The 17,639-nt window shown below is 41.1% G+C and overlaps 1 protein-coding gene across 3 annotated transcripts in view; it reads left to right on the top strand.

Annotated features, from left to right (window-relative positions):
* The window catches only part of TMTC4 (transmembrane O-mannosyltransferase targeting cadherins 4), a 56,341-nt gene that overhangs the window by 28,426 nt on the left and 10,276 nt on the right, over nt 1-17,639 (top strand). For 2 of the 3 annotated variants that reach the window (XM_033104115.1, XM_033104114.1), the window contains exons 6-14: nt 1,878-1,978; nt 4,851-4,943; nt 5,171-5,335; nt 6,152-6,354; nt 7,653-7,824; nt 7,910-8,041; nt 13,638-13,717; nt 13,888-13,995; nt 14,102-14,243. In XM_033104115.1, coding sequence (XP_032960006.1) covers nt 1,878-1,978; nt 4,851-4,943; nt 5,171-5,335; nt 6,152-6,354; nt 7,653-7,824; nt 7,910-8,041; nt 13,638-13,717; nt 13,888-13,995; nt 14,102-14,243 — 1,196 coding nt within the window. The remainder of the gene's footprint in view (nt 1-1,877; nt 1,979-4,850; nt 4,944-5,170; nt 5,336-6,151; nt 6,355-7,652; nt 7,825-7,909; nt 8,042-13,637; nt 13,718-13,887; nt 13,996-14,101; nt 14,244-17,639) is intronic. The other variant, XM_033104116.1, reaches the window with a different exon arrangement.

Genomic DNA, 17,639 nt, shown 5'->3' with positions numbered 1-17,639 from the left:
CAGCTGCATCAGAATCACCTGCACCCTGGTTAAAAGGCACATTGCTGGGCTTCACCCTCCAGTTTCTGATTTTGCAGGTCTGGGCGGGGCCTGAGGGTTGATTTCCAACAGGGTTCAAGGGCAGGGCCATGGACCACATTTTAGGGCAGTGGTCTCAGCTGGAGGTCATTTCTGTCTCTCTGCCCCCAGGACATTTGGCAAAGCTTATGACATTTTTGATTGTCACAACTGAGGGCTAGGAATATTACTGCTATTTAATAGGGAGAAGCAAGGGGTCCTGCTAAGCATTCTCTGATGCATGGATCAGCCCTCACGAGGAATTAACCAGTCCAAATAGTAGTGTTGAGGTTGAGAGACCCCCACCTCTCCCAATCTAGGGGAAATTCAGGAAACCAAGTATTTGTAATAAACTCTGTGAAGAATGTCGTGATAGACTGCGGTAAGTTCGGTTTAGGGTGCTGCAGCTGGGCCTCACTTAGTGTAGAGGGTTAACCAGGGAGGTTGAGGTACGTGACCCCATTCTCAGGGATGTCAGACATGCAGACCATTTGCTGGTCTAACTGTGGAGAAACAAGTGAATTGAGAAAGGTGGCTGCCTGGGAGGGTGGGGGTGGGATTTCACAGCTTAAGTGACATCTGACAGCTGTATAAGATGGGTAGGATTTTGCCAGGGGCCTTGTAGCCAAAGAGAACAGAATACACAAAGCAAAGTGAGAGCGTGTTGGCAGGTGTGCCTGAAATATAGGCCCAGAAAAGCCAGAGAGATGTCATGTGGCCAGGTCAACAGGTCTTAAATGGCATTCTCAGAAGGGTCACCTTTATCCTATAGGCAGCAGAAAGGACTAGAAAGGCTTAAAACAAGAGTGTTCATTGTGTTTTATGAGACAGTGGAATCCAAATTAATAAGGCTTTTACTGATCAGTTGGCCTCATTGAAAGCCTTAAAGTACCTCAACTATAATAAAATAAATAAATAAATTTTTTTGTTATTATATCCTGCCTCTTTGTGCATTAAACCTGGAAATTTGATATACAGAGATTCCCAAGAAAAGCCAAAAAAGTCGGAAAAAATTTGTCCATGCATCCTTTCTGCTTGACTTCCGATGTCTCCTGCTGCTGGAGCCTGTTTGTGAATGAGGACATTTTCGCAGCAAGCTGACTGGGTCCTTGAACAGCCTGGCCATACCAGCGCAGGTGTTTTGGCTTCCTGTTGGTGTTTGAGTCCCCATACAGGTTGGCAGCCCAGCCTGCCCTATGCCTTTACCTGCCCAGTGCTAGGTGGTTGCCAGCCCTCAGTCAGTGGTCCTGTGTTCTTCATAGGTCAGAGCTATTCCACACTGGGAGCAGAGCAGACCCATCTCACACCACTTGATGTTCAGAGAGACCAGGCTATCCGTGGAGTAGGAGAGACTCTCAGAGCTGCTCAGGTCTTCCCATCGCTCCCGTCGTTGTGACAGCAGCAGCAACTGTTGAGGTCATTATGCACCCAAATGCAGTGCTTACACTCTCAGTGGGAGTTCTCAACATAACTTGTCAGAATGGCCTATCAAATGATTGGCAGGTCGGAGAGAAGGAACTTGCCCCATGGGGACTCTACAATGAAATGTCTTTGTGGCCGTGGCTTCATTACAGTGTCCCCAATGGCTCTGGGCACCTGGTAAGGTACACCTTCAGAGGGACGTGTGTACCATTTAGAGAGTGTTGTCTAACCAGAAACGTAGGGGTCTAACACACTCGCCTACAGAGAAAGGCTGTCAGAAGATGACTCTGTTTTTAAATTGTAGCTAGGTAAGGTGCATGCTTAGAATTTTAGTTCCTGATGCTAACAAGACTGAGCTGTGTTGCATGACTTCTAACTTTGTCATGTTTTTTAATCAGCAGGTAACAAGGAGGGAACCCATTCTACATTCTGGGTGTTGCTGAGTATCATTCTGGGAGCTATGGCCATGCTGTGCAAAGAGCAAGGGATCACCGTGCTGGTAAGACCGAGGCAGTCAGGGCCTGCTCTGTACACACCTTTGCCTCCCTATAGAGACAAAATGGGCTGGCCCTGCCTGTTTGACTTCCTCTATGGTGCTCCATTGCTGGCCTACGGTCTTAGACCTTTCTAATGATGTGTGTGTGCTTTTACAATCCTGGTGTTTCATATGGGGATTGACTGTTTCAGTTGACTAGCATTAGCAACTGGTAGAAATGGAGAGTGGGAAGTTCTTTTAGAGTAGTGATTAGTTCTCTTGGAGAGGTCCTGTAGAAAAAGATAAAAGAATGGTTTGAGTTTTCTTGGATGCTCTCGTATTTCAGCATTCCTGAATGTAACAGTGGACTGACCCCTTCAGTGCTTCTGGTCCTGATTAAACAAATATTGCGTGTTTGTTATGTTATACTTGGCTTTGATTAGAAATGGGAAAGAGAAGAGGAGAGGACTTCTGAAGAGTGAAGGTACACACCTCCTACATCTGATCTGAACCGAAGCCCAGGAAGGGAGAGGCATTGAAATCCACTTTCCTGCATTCCAGCCAATTTTCTGCCTAGCATTATTAGAGGGAGATCTAGAAATTAGGGATGTGAGCAGAGGGGGAGAAATGGAAAACAAAGATATGAGATGTGGATGGTCTGTATAGGAATACCGAGGGAAAGAAAGAGCAGTAAGAGCTTTTCAGGGTTTGACACAAGTAAAGGCAAAGATCGGTGGTTTTATTGGACTTGATCTATAACGTCAAGGTTAGCGAGCTAGGAAATGGTATAGAAAGAATTACTGTGCAAAGATACTTGAATTTCATGAGTTGCTTTTTAAATGTTTGCTCTAAACCAATGTTTCTCAACTTTGGTATTATTGACATTTTGGGCTGGATCTTCTTTCGTATAGGAGGGCTGTCTCATGCATTCTTAGCACACTCCCTGGCCTCCACTCACTAGTTACCAGTAGAACCCCCTCAGTCGTGACAACATAAAATGTCTCCATATATTACCAAGCATCCCCTGAGGGACAAAACCATCCTACTGAGATCCTGAACCCTGAACGCTTGCTTCTCAAAGTGTGGTTTAAAGACCAATAGCATCAGAATTATCCAGGACCTTATTAGAAATTTAGGGTTTCAGACCTGCTGAATCAGAATCTCCATTTCACAAGGTCTCAAGGTGACTCCCATTAATATTTGAAAAGCACTAAAGAATTAGGTTGAATTTACGTGACTAACGATATGGTGTAAGTTAGCTATTTTCAAAAATTTGGTAAGAATGTGGACATATTGATGATGCATTTAAATGGGAAGGGGGAGGAAGTGCCAAACTTGTGTTTTACTTAGTCCTCAGGACGACATGACCCTGTCACCCCTTGGTGACTGTCCTATACCTCACAGGCAGAAAAACAAACAGCGTAAGAAAACAGCGGCAGCTCAACAGGGAGCTTCTTTCTGCCTTCTAGAAAATGGTTTACACAGGCAGAAATGGTCTTCTGTGACCCACTAAAATCATATATCACACGGGTGAATAAAATCAGGATTCTTTGAAATGATTAACCCAGCGCTGGCCCGTGGATTGGATAATTAATGGCTCCCAGCATTTTTGCGAGAGGGTTAAGTAGGAATGTCATCCTTGCTCTGAAAACCACAAATTACCACGGGTTTCTGATGATGTATGATCTCCTTTGTCACAAATCCCCGTATTCAAGAGACCCAAGTCATTTAGGGGCAGCCTTATCCCAATAACGCCGTATGTATTCTGACCACTTTATTGGACGGAGAGCTCTGCTCTATGACATTGTCTGCAGCAGCAACAGCTATGGAACATCTGTTCCAGGGTAGACAATAGAATCCAAGGCTCGCATAGCCTTCAGCCTGTAGCATTAGATTTAATAGCTGCAAAAGCAGCCCTCACCTGCTGGAAAGAAACTTTCGTGGTGGTAATGAAAGCTGTCCACGTGAGTGGAGCCATAGTATCTCATTCTCAAAATCCAGTTGCATCACCACGTAATCGAAGTCATTTATCATCTACCTAATAGTCGTGGGCGGGGCTGCACGTGACAGAGGTAGCTGCCCTCCACCCAGTTACCCAGGCTGGCAGAGGCTCTGTCACCGTCAGTGTGTAGTTCCCAAAGTCACCCTGATCACCTCCCTTGTCTCCCTCACAGCCAGCTGGATGGGGAAACCGAGTAGTGGTGCGTGCACAGGTTTCTACCCAAATCTCAAAGATGGGGCATTATCACTTCTACCCACATCCCATAGGCTGGAACTCAGTCCCGTGACCATGCTTAACTGCAGGAGAGGCTGGGAAATTCAGTCTGGTGTGTGCCCTAAAAGCTGATGGGCAATTAGGAGTCTGATCCTGAGAGTTCTACAAAGGGCCAGCAGAGACTGTCCTATATGCCCTGCTCCTGCTTCTGCTACACTGGCCAGCCAGTCAGCATTGGAGGTTTTTAAGACGTAATTACTTCTGTGGCTGGGATGTCAAGGTTGATGACTGCCTTTATGATTTTAGGCATAATAACTGCCCAGGTAACCACTCTATTGTATCAACCAAGGGACTGTTTTACAGTAAAGGAAGAAAAAGAAAAGGAAGGACCTCTGCAGAGGTCCAACTTTCTAGCTATCCCAAATCTTATCGTACTCTTACATACAGACTATGAAATTAGGACAAACAGGAATTTACTCGCTAATACAGTTGTTATACTATATTACCATGAGCTGATTTCATAGAAACAATAGGGGTTTTTTAAGAGCTGAAGATGTCTTCCGTAACTACCGAATCTACTACATTCGTTGTCTAGATTTAGTAGTAAAATTGTGAAGTATAATTGCTACCTAATCAGAGTTAGGCTCTGCCACCACTGATTGCCTTGTTTTGCTTCCTTAGGGCTTAAATGCAATCTTTGACATCTTGGTGATAGGCAAATTAAATGTTCTGGAAATTGTCCAGAAGGTACTACATAAGGACAAGTCATTAGAGGTGAGTATATACTTCTGTCTGCAGCCCAGACATGGAAAATGTCAAGGACCGGCTGATTTAAAATGCCATTTTCAAAGTATTTCTTGTGATTTTGAATGCTAAACTAGCCAACCTTTTAAAGCGCAGTGTCAGTGCAGTTCAGGCAGAATTGCTGCACATTTGTACCTGGCTTGGCCACATTTCTATTTGAAAATCGGTGACATCAGGGCTTTGCGTTGTCCTTTCAGAATATTGGCGTGCTCAGGAATGGGGGCCTCCTCTTCAGAATGACCCTGCTGGCCTTGGGGGCAGCAGGGGTGCTCTACATGCGCTGGAAAATCATGGGCACCGGCCCCCCAGCATTCACTGAGGTGGACAACCCCGCCTCCTTTGCCGACAGCATGTTGGTCAGGGTGAGTTCTGTGAGTCTGCCCGCCACACGCCCCGGTCCTTCATCCGTCCTCCTCATCTCGCTCCACAGCACACCCACGAGATCCCTAATAAATGGAACACCTCCATGTTTGTGTGCTGTCATGAAGGACATTCTAGGATGAAAGCAGCTTTTTATAAGGTCATCGAGAGGAGAGCAGCCCCTTGTATTTCCATTCTAATCAAAATTAAAGGGTGGTTCCTTTTAACCTCAAGTTTCTTGCCAGCCTCAATGAAGTGTCCCCCAAATCCCATTACTTTTGTTATAGAGGAAATTGACGAGCAGGGTTAAAACAAAATATAACAATATTGGTGGTATCTTTAAAAATCTGATGGTGTCAAGACTCTCTTTATTGTAAAGGTTTGCTTTTTCTGAAGGCAAGGGTGTCAAGCCTCAACTTCTTAGCGGTGCGTCTCACAGAGACAGAATCAAGAGAATTACCATGGAATCCTATTCTTATGTTGTTAGGCACATACGTGACCCCTGGGCCTCAAATTTCCTGGGTCACAGACTTTGGGGTATCACTCATCAGACATAGTGATGTCAGATCAGAATTGTGACAACTGTATAGCAGAGTCTGGTAGCTGTGCAGTATTTTTCTCTGTTAAAATCTGAATGCATTTAATAAATTGCAAACTATAGTTCCATGTCCAATGTAGAAAGTGGCAACATTTTATTTCATACAACTGCTCTCCTTGAACAGGAACATATGGATGCCCCCAAAGTGAAGTTAGGAGATATATGTGTTCTTTTTCAACCTCAGTATCAAATAAATGTTTGTTTTCATTTTGACTGACAGGCCATAAACTATAATTACTACTATTCATTGAATGCCTGGCTGCTGCTGTGCCCCTGGTGGCTGTGTTTTGATTGGTCAATGGGCTGCATCCCCCTCATTAAGTCAGTCGGTGACTGGAGGGTAATTGCACTAGCAGCACTCTGGTTCTGCCTAATTGGCCTAATATGCCAAGCCCTCTGCTCTGAAGACAGTCACAAGAGAAGGTAAGAGGTGGCGCTGAATTTTAACTTCCACACTGGGTTGAGTCAGAAGCATTTTGCTAAATCCAGCACTGATCATTTTAACGATTTTATGGAAGTAATGTCTAAAGACATTCATTTCCAATGCATATTTTCGCTAGGATGAGTTCATCCATTTGGAATCCATCGCTGGCTTCAACTAGTGGGGAGTGAACTTGGAGGAGAGGGTATGGATGACTGCTTTCTCACCCCCGCCCCCTTTCCCCGTGAAGTAGCGTTCTGAGATCCTTTTCTCAGTAAGCGGTAAAGAGTAATTTAGGGTCAGAACAGGGAGTGTAATTGATGTGTGTTGTGCCCATTATTTCACAATTCTCCTTCAGAAAATCCTGGTGGATGCTGTAGTGATTCCTTCTGTTGTTGCTTAGTACAAAATAAACTGCTGCCCCAAAGAGACTATTCTTCCTCACCAAAAAAAAAAAAAAAAGAAAGAAAAGAAAAGGTTATTGAGGAAATAATTGGGGACAAACAAATGTGTTTCATGAGAAAGAAAACTATTTAAGATGATTTCCTTTACACGTAAGTGTTTATGGAATTAGATTTAGTAATTTCTCAAAATAAATTAAGTTTCAAGTTTACCTGTCCTTAAATTGGTTCATAATTCTAAACAGCAACAAACTTTTGTCCCAGTGTCATTAATACACGTATAATAAGATTTTATTTTTAAAATACTGTAGGCACAGGGTCCAGAAAGAAGCCCCCGAATTTGACCTAGCTTCCCAATTCATACTCTTGTGTCATATGGGATATTAGAAATGATAGCCTCATTTCTAGCTTTCTTTTTACTTGACTGAAATTTGTGGTGATGTAGCCCCCAAAATGATACTAGTGTATTTCAGATTACTTTAAGCTAGTTTTTATTATTCCCATTAAGTTTGGGGCGAGGGTTCCCATGAAAACTATATTGAACTAATTGGGACCAATGTCTACTGGGCTGTTCAATACGTACATAGTTTGAGGTGTAGTTAAGAGTAGGTGAATTAATAAACCCTCACAAATACAGTCATTCTAACCTTATTGATAGGAATTGTGTGACTTGTAAGTTTTATCCTTATACTTGATGCCAAGCGCCTTAGTCAGATTTTTATGTCTTATTCTAATACTGCCAGGCTAAACCCTCTCTGCTGATGACAACATTTTGCTGCTACCGCTACCTTTTCTCAATTGATGGCATGAGGGGAAAAGGCCTTTAATATTGTTTTTTAATGTTGAGTAGGACTTGGTAAGTCTGAAAATAGTCGTTTTAAGCACTTCTCATTTTCCAGGGTCCTTACGCTGGGCCTGGGATTTCTCATCATCCCATTTCTTCCGGCAAGTAACTTGTTCTTCCGAGTGGGCTTTGTGGTGGCCGAACGAGTTCTCTACCTCCCCAGTGCTGGGTACTGCATGCTGCTGACGTTTGGATTTGGAGCTCTCAGTAAACACACTAAGAAAAAGGTACTGGTGAGGAGTGGCACCACGCATCACCAAGATGTTTGGGCGGATTTCCTAATGACACTGACCATGTCTCTCTATTCTTCAGAAGCTAATTGCTGCTCTCATCCTGGGAATTTTATTTCTAAACACGCTGAGATGCATGACTCGCAGTGGTGAGTGGCGAAGTGAAGAACAGCTTTTCAGAAGTGCCCTGTCTGTGTGTCCTCTCAACGCTAAGGTATGTTAGCGGCCACGTTCTTTAGAAAGGTGCTACTAGGAAATGTTTCAAGTTCAGCAGCTGAATAAGAAGAAAGTTGACCTCTCTACAAAATCTAGCATAAGACCATACTTGGGTTTTTCTTTGTGGCTATTTTTTTTTTATGATTTTGATAAAATTTATTAAAATGCCACTTAGCCAAAATAATTCAAAAGAAATAATTAAAACCAGACAATGTTCACGAAACGCCTATTACTTAAATGAGGTTTTCCTCATCTTCCAGTTGGTCCAGTCACCTTTTGAAATGATGGCAGGAGAGCTAATGCCACACCTCCAGTCTGGGGCTGGGGGAGGTGTGCTGTGGAGCCATTCAGAGCACACTTTTGAAAACACGAGCTCTGGTCCTAGCATTAACTCGCGTCCTCCAACCTACAACTTGAAGATGAATGGACAGCAGTTTGGTTCAGGAAGTTTAACTTATGCTGTGTGGTATGCAGTAGTACACGTTTCTATCACCTGGGGTTTCTCTATTTGTGATGCCTTTTGTTAGATTAGGTACAAATAAATGTATAGACTTTAAAATCAGCCGTATTTTTGTTGAAACAGTCTGGTAGGAATTTGTTTCACTTGTTTTCTTCATGAATCTAAACTTCTAGCTTAACCAGCTGTGTCTCTTTGAAACTTCAGTGCCTTTATATGTAGAAGGGGGCATAATACCTACCTCCTGGATTTGTTGTGAGGCCTGAATGAAATACGATGTGTGAAGTGCCCTAGCATGGCAGTTAGAACATAGTAGGTATTCAAGGAACATCCACTTTCTTAGGCTTGTGTTAGTTTCGGTTGTCACATTGAAGGACAAGAAGGGAATGTCACTTGCTCAAAACGGGATGCCAAGGAGTTAGGTTAGAAGAATTTCTGTTAGTATCGATCATTAGTATTACTAACTAATGATTCATTCTCTCTTGGGTCATCAGAATTACAGCTTCGTAGGATGCTGCATATGTGATCATGGGGGGTAAAAAAAAGAGAGCTCTCAGGAGTTCTGTCTCCTTTTTACATGTATTTAGAAAAAGCAGTGATTTCAGGTAAAATTATATAAATAAATCTAATGAATAGTTGACATCTTATTGTGACCTTGAAGGGAAGAATAATATAAAAGGTGCTGACTCCTTGTTTGTCTTTTTCCTGGATTAAAAAGTCTTGTTCATGTTTTACAGTTAAGAGACTTGGGTAAAAGTGAATTATTTCAAACTTTTATCATTAATGTGATTTGCTAACCTATCCGTTTATTTTACTACTAAAAATAAATTGCCTGTGATTTAATTTCATAAATGTTAATAGATTGGCTTTATTTTTACTTTTATGTTTGAATAGTACTAATTACCCCTTCTATTTATGTAGTTCTTCCCCACAAGGAACTCAAATTTCTTTATAGAGGCTCTATAATTAATCTCCATTATCCTCCCTGTAAGGTTTTTAGAGACAGGCTATTATTTTCTTTATTTTTCCAAATGGGAGAAACTGAGGCCTACAAAAATGGAACAGAGGTTATCTAGGTTAGTAATCTATGTGACTAGATTGAGACGTGGTATGGTGTGGTGGCCAGGTTACCTAGTACGTGGGGTAGGGGGGAGACGGGACATATGTGATGCTTGAGCCTGTCTGCCTGCCCTAGCACTAAGATGACTTCATATATTGTAGGCTAGAAAACACAGGGTGTGCACACAGTTATTGTATGTCTCACTCTGTCGTTTTCTCTCTGTAATTTAAAACATATGTACTTACAAGACCTCATGTTCAATGTGGACCTGGTGGTAATTGTCCCTTCTAAGAACTGTTTTCAGTGATACCATTCAGCATGAGCAAAACAGAAATTTTGTTTTTAACTTTGTTTTCCACTATAAACTGGAATGTAGTAAAATTATCTTTACTTCCCTTTTCTGGAAAAAAAGCTAGGTTGATTTCAGGGAAGAGATCTCGTTAGGAAGACACTGGTTTCATTAAACTCCATTACAGGAGATACGTTTTCTGTACTGGTTTCCACTTTATATTCATTGAATATTAAGTAAACAATTGTCACCTGGCTTTAGATTAGGCCCAGACTTACAAACTCAGACTCCTCTTTCTCAAAAGATTGCAATATCCATGTATATAGTACCAGTGTGTGGTCTGCATTTGAATTACCCACAGTGCCTTGTATATGGTAGGCACTCAGTATTAGTGATTGAATTGAGCCAAATGGGAATTAAATTCCTAGACCTTACTACGGATGAGAGTCCAAGTATCTAATTACATTTAGTTATTTTTAGTTTTTAAGGGCTTTAAAGTATGTGGCACTTTGTATGAACTGGGTGATAAAATTCTAAATTCTTTTAACACTGAACAGAATCATATACCACAATGAGGTATTTCCTTAGAGAGCGACCCAGGATGGATTATAGGATATTTATGTATTTAAAACATTGTAAGTTTAACATCAACCATTGGCAGAATATTTGAAACAAACTGGTTTTAGCACTGGTGTTAAAAATGCCTTCCTTTACTGACGCTTTTACTTCGTTTATATTTACATGTCATTGGGTTGCAATTGTTGGTTTTATCTGTGGCTTTTGTGCTGGTTCATTGCCTCAGTATGAATCACAAAGGCTAAGGGGAAAGTTCAGGAATAAATAGTTGTCTTCAGTCTTTTACCTTCCCTGGAAACAAAAATCACTCATTCTTTAAACACTATTTTAAGTAAACTGTCAGGGTTGTTTTGTTTTGTTTTTATACCGGGTTATCTAGGCAGCTGTTTTCTGTTCAAATACTTTCCTCCATAGAAGCCATAGGTTAAGTCTAGCCTCTAGGCAAACTTGTTTACAGTTCTCAATTATGGATATCTTGCCTTCTCAGACCAGATCAAATCTTTAACTAGTTCCATTGAAATAACTGCAGTCTGAATTTGCAGTGTCCCTTCTTTCTCCCCTGCTTTTCTGGTCTCTGGTGCTCAGGGTATATGACAGAACACGTCTGTGCTGCAGAGGGCACTTGAACTCCTTGTGTGAGCTTTTTCTTGAGAAAACAGAATTTCCCCATAACAAAGGAAAGCAGCAGGAGCCCAGGGGCAGAAGAGGCGGGAGGCGTGTTGAAGTCTGCTCAGAGCTGTATTTGTATTCTGGGGACCACAGGCACATCACTCAGGTTGGATTCTCAGATTCTGTTCTTTTGTGTGTGGGACAGGAGGTGAAGTAACACTTCCAGGCTGGGGCTGGGGGAGGCAGGAAATCAAACCATTTGGAGCATACTTTTCAAAACGTGCTGCCAACCATAGCATTAACTAGCCTCCAAGCTATAATTTGAAGATGACAATATCTACGAATGGACAAGACTTTGGTTCAAGAAGTTTAAATGATGCAGTGTGCTGTGCCATAGTACACCTTTCTATTTCCTGCAGTATCCTTGCTTGTGATTCTTTTTGTTAGATTAGGTAAAAATAAATGTATCGAACTGAAAATTGGCAGTTAAAAACAAATCTCTGTTACGTATACATTTAAAGAATGTTGCACTGCTCCATACCTTTCCAGACATACTAGTATTTTTGAAAATGTGCTCTAACTGTAGGTTAAGATGGATGAGACAGGATGTGGTTATATTTTCAGAAGGAGTTTTGAAGTGTTCCGATGTATTGTTACTTGAATGTGTTCAAACCATTATTGTATTTCACAATATATTATTTTGCCATAACAAAATACCACACACAGCGTGGCTTAAACAACAGCAATTTATTTTCTCACCGTTCTGGACGCCAGAAGTCCCAGATCAATGTGTTGGCAGAGCTGATAAATCCTGAGGCCTCTCTCCCTGGCGTGTAGATGGCCACCTTCTCGCTGTGTCCTCACATGACCTGTCCTCTGTGTGCACACGTCCCTGGTATCTCTCTGTGTGTCCAAATTTTCCCTTCTCGTAAGGACACCAGTCAAATTGGATTCGGTCCCACCCGAAAGACCTCACTTCAACTTAATGAGTTCTTTAAAGACCCGGGATCCAGTACAGTTACATTCTGAAGTGCTGGCGTTTAGGACTTCAACTTATGAATGTGTGGAGGATACAATTCAGCCCTTAACACACAAAAGGAAACATTTTACTTTAAGAAAAAGTAATAGATGGTGTGAATGAGTGGGTCTAGAAATCGCCTTGAGTATTCAGTCCTATCTTTAATCAACACCAGGGTGATACAGTGGGAAAACATACAGGCTTTGGACCCTGGGTTCAAATTCAGCACCAGAACCTTGGGTAAGATGTTTAACAACGCTGAAGCAGTCCCTCAGCTCAGAAGGGAGGGTGATAGCAGCTACCTGTCAGGGCTGCTGTGAAGAGAAGAGACCACACGTATTCAATGCCAACCCCTGCACCTGCTTCACGATGACCCCAAGCACGTGACCTATGCCTGTGTTTCTGTTACTGTTATTAGTCACACTTAACACACCCAACTGAATGAATTTCTGTAGCATCATTCAGTTAGCATCAATAGCCAGATTGCTATTGGCCTTTACATTGTAAGCCTCCAAAAGGAGCTTTTGATGATCAATAAACACTTTTGATAATAGTCCTCATGAGTTGGAAATAAGGTCCTGGCCTTAGTTTGGATCCCAGCTCCTTTCCTCGTAATTTATTCTGAGCCCATGGACACTTGAGAAAACGCCATAAGTCGGCCACCCCAGTACCCTCACATTAAGGTGACCTAAGAATTTCCAGTAGGTTTATGAGCCCGGTTTCTTTTAGTCTACTTTAACACCCTCTTCGGTCATTAAAATCTCTTTTTAAAAAAATTGAGGTAAAATTCTCGTAACACAAAATTAACCATTTTAGTTCTTCAAAAATGAAAAATAGAAATATCAGATGATTCAGCAATTCTGATGGAGATATACACACATATCTCCAAAACAATTGAAAGTAGGATCTCAAAGATGTATTTGAACACCCATGTTTATAGCAGCGTTAGTCACAGTAGCCAAAATGTGGAAGCAACCTAAGTGTCTGTCGACAGATGAATGGATACACAAAATGCATAAACATACAATGGAATGTCATTCAGCCTTAAAAAGAAAGGACATTCTGACACATGCTACAACGTGGGTAAACCTTGAGGACGTTATGCTAAGTGAAATCAGCTAGCCATAAGAACACAAATCCTATGTGAGTTCACTGATTTGCGAATCTAGTGTAGTCAAATTCATAAAAACAGAAAGTAGAATGGTGGATCCCCTCAGCCCTATTGGGGGATGGGTGTGTGAGACAGAGAAGGTTTAGCAGTAAAACCATCCCAACGTCCTGATTTTCCAGTTTTCTCCGTTGAGTTCTTTAGTTAAATATCCTTCTGTTATACTTCAGTGGTATCATCTGCTTGTTATGTCCCTTTCTTCAGATTTTTTCTTACAGGAGGGGGGAGTAAGTCCAAGCAGGCCTCTGGCTGAGCCTCGGAAGGGTTTTACCTAAAGTTCTGGTGGGTGGGTTTTTGTTTTATTTTGTTTTTTTAATGCCACTACCTTTTGTTTTCAGTTAGAAGATGTAATAGATATTCCTGCTCTGAAAAAAGAAATCTATGAGCTGATGGCCAAGTTTTTATCTATATTTTCAGGTTCACTACAATGTTGGCAAAAACCTTGCTGATAAAGGCAATCAAACAGCTGCTATCAGATATTACCGAGAAGCTGTGAGGTACTGCAAGCATCTTGTCTCATTTATATACGTGTCTTATTCTAACTTTCTAGGGTTAAAAAGCCTGTCCTGTTAAAGGCCCCAACTTAAGATATCTTTGCCAATTCCTGAGAGTTTAGTGAAGACCACTGAGCATTGACAGATGGCTTGGTTTTTCTCTCCACTTCCAGATTAAATCCCAAGTACGTTCATGCCATGAATAATCTTGGAAATATTTTAAAAGAGAGGAATGAGCTACAGGAAGCGGAGGAGCTGCTGTCTTTGGCTGTACAAATACAGTAAGCATTGTTTTTATAATTATGCTAGTGGCAAAGAAATGAGTGCCTGCATTCTGGGGTCTGAGCCTTTCTTTTCCTTGTTTACCTTTTTAAAATGCTCTCCCAGGCCCGACTTTGCTGCTGCATGGATGAATTTAGGCATAGTGCAGAACAGCCTGAAACGGTTCGAAGCTGCTGAGCAAAGTTACCGAACAGCAATCAAACACAGAAGGAAATACCCAGATTGTTACTACAACCTCGGGCGTTTGGTAAGTGTATGGCGGTCTATGGCTGCAGAAGGAAAGGTCCATTTTCTTTTTATTTATAGTAAAATGATGGTAGTAACACCCCTTCTAGCACTCTCCATCTTATAAAGTTCTTTCACATAGGTTTATCTCATTTGAAGATAGCTATTTGGTTTCCTTATTGTTTAACTTTTGAAGCTGTAGTTAGAGAGCAATCCAACTTGAATTAGCCAAGTGTAAGAGATCACAAAGGCAAGAGGTCAAACCAAGGAATAAATTACAATTTTTAAAGTCCCCTGTGCCCTGTAAAACAGTACTCCAAGGGGTAACTTCCTGATAAACATCAGTTTCTCTGTTTTTAAAACACGAATAAAAACTGAGATTAAAAAAACAAACCCATAATGTGATTGCTGAGCTTCTGTCTTCTCCTTCTTCAGGGACAGCTCCCTGCATCCCAGGGTCTTCCTGCGGATAACTGTTCCCCCTACAAAAGAATGCTGAGGGGGACACGGGATTTATTTGAAAAGGCTTTGAGATTGTTCGATGGAAATAGGAAACAATGTGTTCCATAGTGACGTTCTTCTTTTAGTTATTGGCAGAATATAAAGATATGATTTCTCTGATTTTCTTTTTTAAATAACTTATTGTTTCAAATAAATATTGTAGCCATAGCTATACATTAAGTTCAGTAACCTTAAAAATCTGAAAACATATTGATAAATGATGGTGAAATAGATTCTGCCCTTGTTTCTGAAAAGCCCCGAGGAGGATGTACAGCTTAGTCATTATAGCTCTTGATTTTCTTAATAAAGAAAATAACCACACACTACTGAGAGGTTGGAGGTGGTAACTAACCTTACTGTGGTCATCCTTTTGCAACATATATGTATCAAATCATCATGTTGTACGCCTTATGCTTACATATGTTATATGCCAATTGTATTTCAATAAACATGGAAGGAAAAAAGACTTGCCCACAAACAACAAAACTTTTTAAAAAAAGAATGATTATAGGTTCCCTTCACTCCACCCTTTAATTTTGATTTCAAGAAACCAAGTACATATGTTCCTAATATATTTTGTTTTTATATTAAGTAAAATTGTTAAGGGAAAAACGTTTTGCTCATTTGAGCGAAACCAGAATACCTGTATAGTGATGTGATTTTTAAAAGAAACTTATATATAATATTACAGATTTTACACAGCCTGACCTCACAGGTACAATTGCATTGAAGTTGTTTTAAAGAGATGCCAGTTTATCCTCATTTTAAAGGCCCGAAGTCTCATGGTCTTGTGTTATCAAAACCAGTGGTTCCCAAAACCAGTTGTATGTCCACGTCATCCCACTTTGTCTCAGATTTAAGGAGTCAAAAGCTCCATACGGGATCTGGATTTACAGAAACAAACCAACACAACTGGTTTTGGTAAATCCAATACCCTGTTGTTGGCCCTGCATTTGGGAAGCAGATCTGCCTAACATTGAGCAGAGTGACCAGGTCAGAGCAGAACAGACAGTTCTCAGGGAGCAACCTAGAAAACATGAACTGCTTGGTGTTTACGGAAAAACCAGTCTTCAGTTTTACCGCGATGGGAATGCATTTGGTCTTCGCTGCTTTGTTTCTGAACTGGATAGCCATGATTTCGTGAGTTGAGGAGGTAGAATTTTATGAATGGATGAAACAAGGTGGTAGGAACAGGTGGCTAATGATGGTGAAGTTTTACCTCTCCAATTCTGTGCTTTAAATGGGCAGATGCTGCTTGTGTTACACATTTTAAAGTGAAGTGGCTTGTGTGTTTTTATTATTCAAAAAATAGAATGTTTCAGTTATGATATATCATAGAAAGATACCATCTCTATATCTTAACACTGCTGTGGAAGAGAGGAATTATTTCTCCCTGAAAACAGAGGTAAGGTGGCAGGGATGTGATTGAATCCATGGAACAGCAAGGTGTTTGGACAAGGAAGATTGATAGCAAGATAATTCCTGTTGTCCCATGAAGCGTTCTCCGGAGCCACCTGACCTTGTAGGCATTTCCTATAGGTTTTACATTTTAAAATTCTGTGCTTTATGATCTAGTGACATACTTTGAGGTTGAAACAACTTTCTCTATGAAACCTGAAGATTTGAGGAGTCCTAAAACTATTCTAGTGATAAATTTGTAGGGAAGGAAAGAAAACTTTTTCCTCCACCCTCTTAGGTTCTCTGACTGGGGCCGTGCAAATTAGACTGACCACAGACAGAGTAACAAAACAATGTATTAACATATGCAGCAAGCATGTGGGAGAAACTCAGTGATGAATAACTCAAAGGGATGGTTAGAACTTGGACTTCTATAGCATCTTAACAAAGAACAACACATCTGTAGAGAAGCGACAAGACAAACAGGTTTTAGGCTCCCAAGGGTGGCAGGAATACATGGGGAAAACTGATGAAGTGAAGTTTGTGCAGTAATGTCTTGCTCGTGGCGTAAAACTTCCCCAGAAGTGGGAATTGATGGCAGTCCTCATTTCCCAGAAATTTCTGCTTGTAGTCACATAAGGGAAGCTCTAGCAAAGCTTCTTTCTGTGTTTGTTGAATCTCAAATGCTTTCAGTGCGATAATTCTTATGCCAAAGTGTTATGTTTGGGGTAACATATTTTGATCCCCTACATTGTTCTTTCTGGAGAAGGGGGTGGAAAGACAGTAAATGATATAAGTAGAGACCAAAAAAATTCAATCACATGCAAGGCAGGGTGGACCCATGCAAAGTTAATGAAGTGAGATGAGGGACCAGGTGGGGGATAGGAGCAAACTGGGTGTTATCTGAGTCCTCGCACTCATGGTTACTGTAGGGGTTACTGTCTCTTTTTACTGTGTCTGTTCTACTAGTACTTGTGTGACATAGCTTACTTGATATCCATGTGAATTCTTCCGTCATTCCATTTCTTCTTCTTTGGAGGTAGCTCTTCTTTTAGATCATTGCTTGCAAAATGAGTGTATCTGCCTGCAGCCTTCTAGGTTACGCTTTAAAGCTCTAATACATAACAGTCTTATTCGCTCTCCTAGTAGCTGCCTGTCACTGCAATTCCTTGGGATTTGGGAAATAAAGAATTTATGCTAAATGAGCCTCTGAAAGAGTTATATCCCAAGAAAAGAAGATGGAATTCAAAATGTAGGATTTTATCATGTGTTCCAGTCCTTGGAATTCATTCCCACTTTCACATAGGAGACCATGTGTAGTATTAAATAGATGGAGACCTTGTACTGTTCTCTGTGTATATTGTTTATTAATTAAGCTACAGTGAAACGATCTTCCTGTGTTTCCTTCTGCCAACTGTTCTTGCTTATTTAAAGGTTTTGCTTTCTATTGTTTAATTATCCAGCTTTGGCCTGCTTGATAGCTTAAAAGCATTAGGAGCTTAATCTTGAACAGCTCAAT

Source organism: Rhinolophus ferrumequinum, chromosome 4 (assembly GCF_004115265.2).
Source record: "Rhinolophus ferrumequinum isolate MPI-CBG mRhiFer1 chromosome 4, mRhiFer1_v1.p, whole genome shotgun sequence".
Taxonomy (NCBI): domain Eukaryota; kingdom Metazoa; phylum Chordata; class Mammalia; order Chiroptera; family Rhinolophidae; genus Rhinolophus; species Rhinolophus ferrumequinum.
The sequence above is the reverse complement of the archived record's forward strand: the minus strand, read 5'-3'. Positions and strand labels throughout refer to the sequence as shown.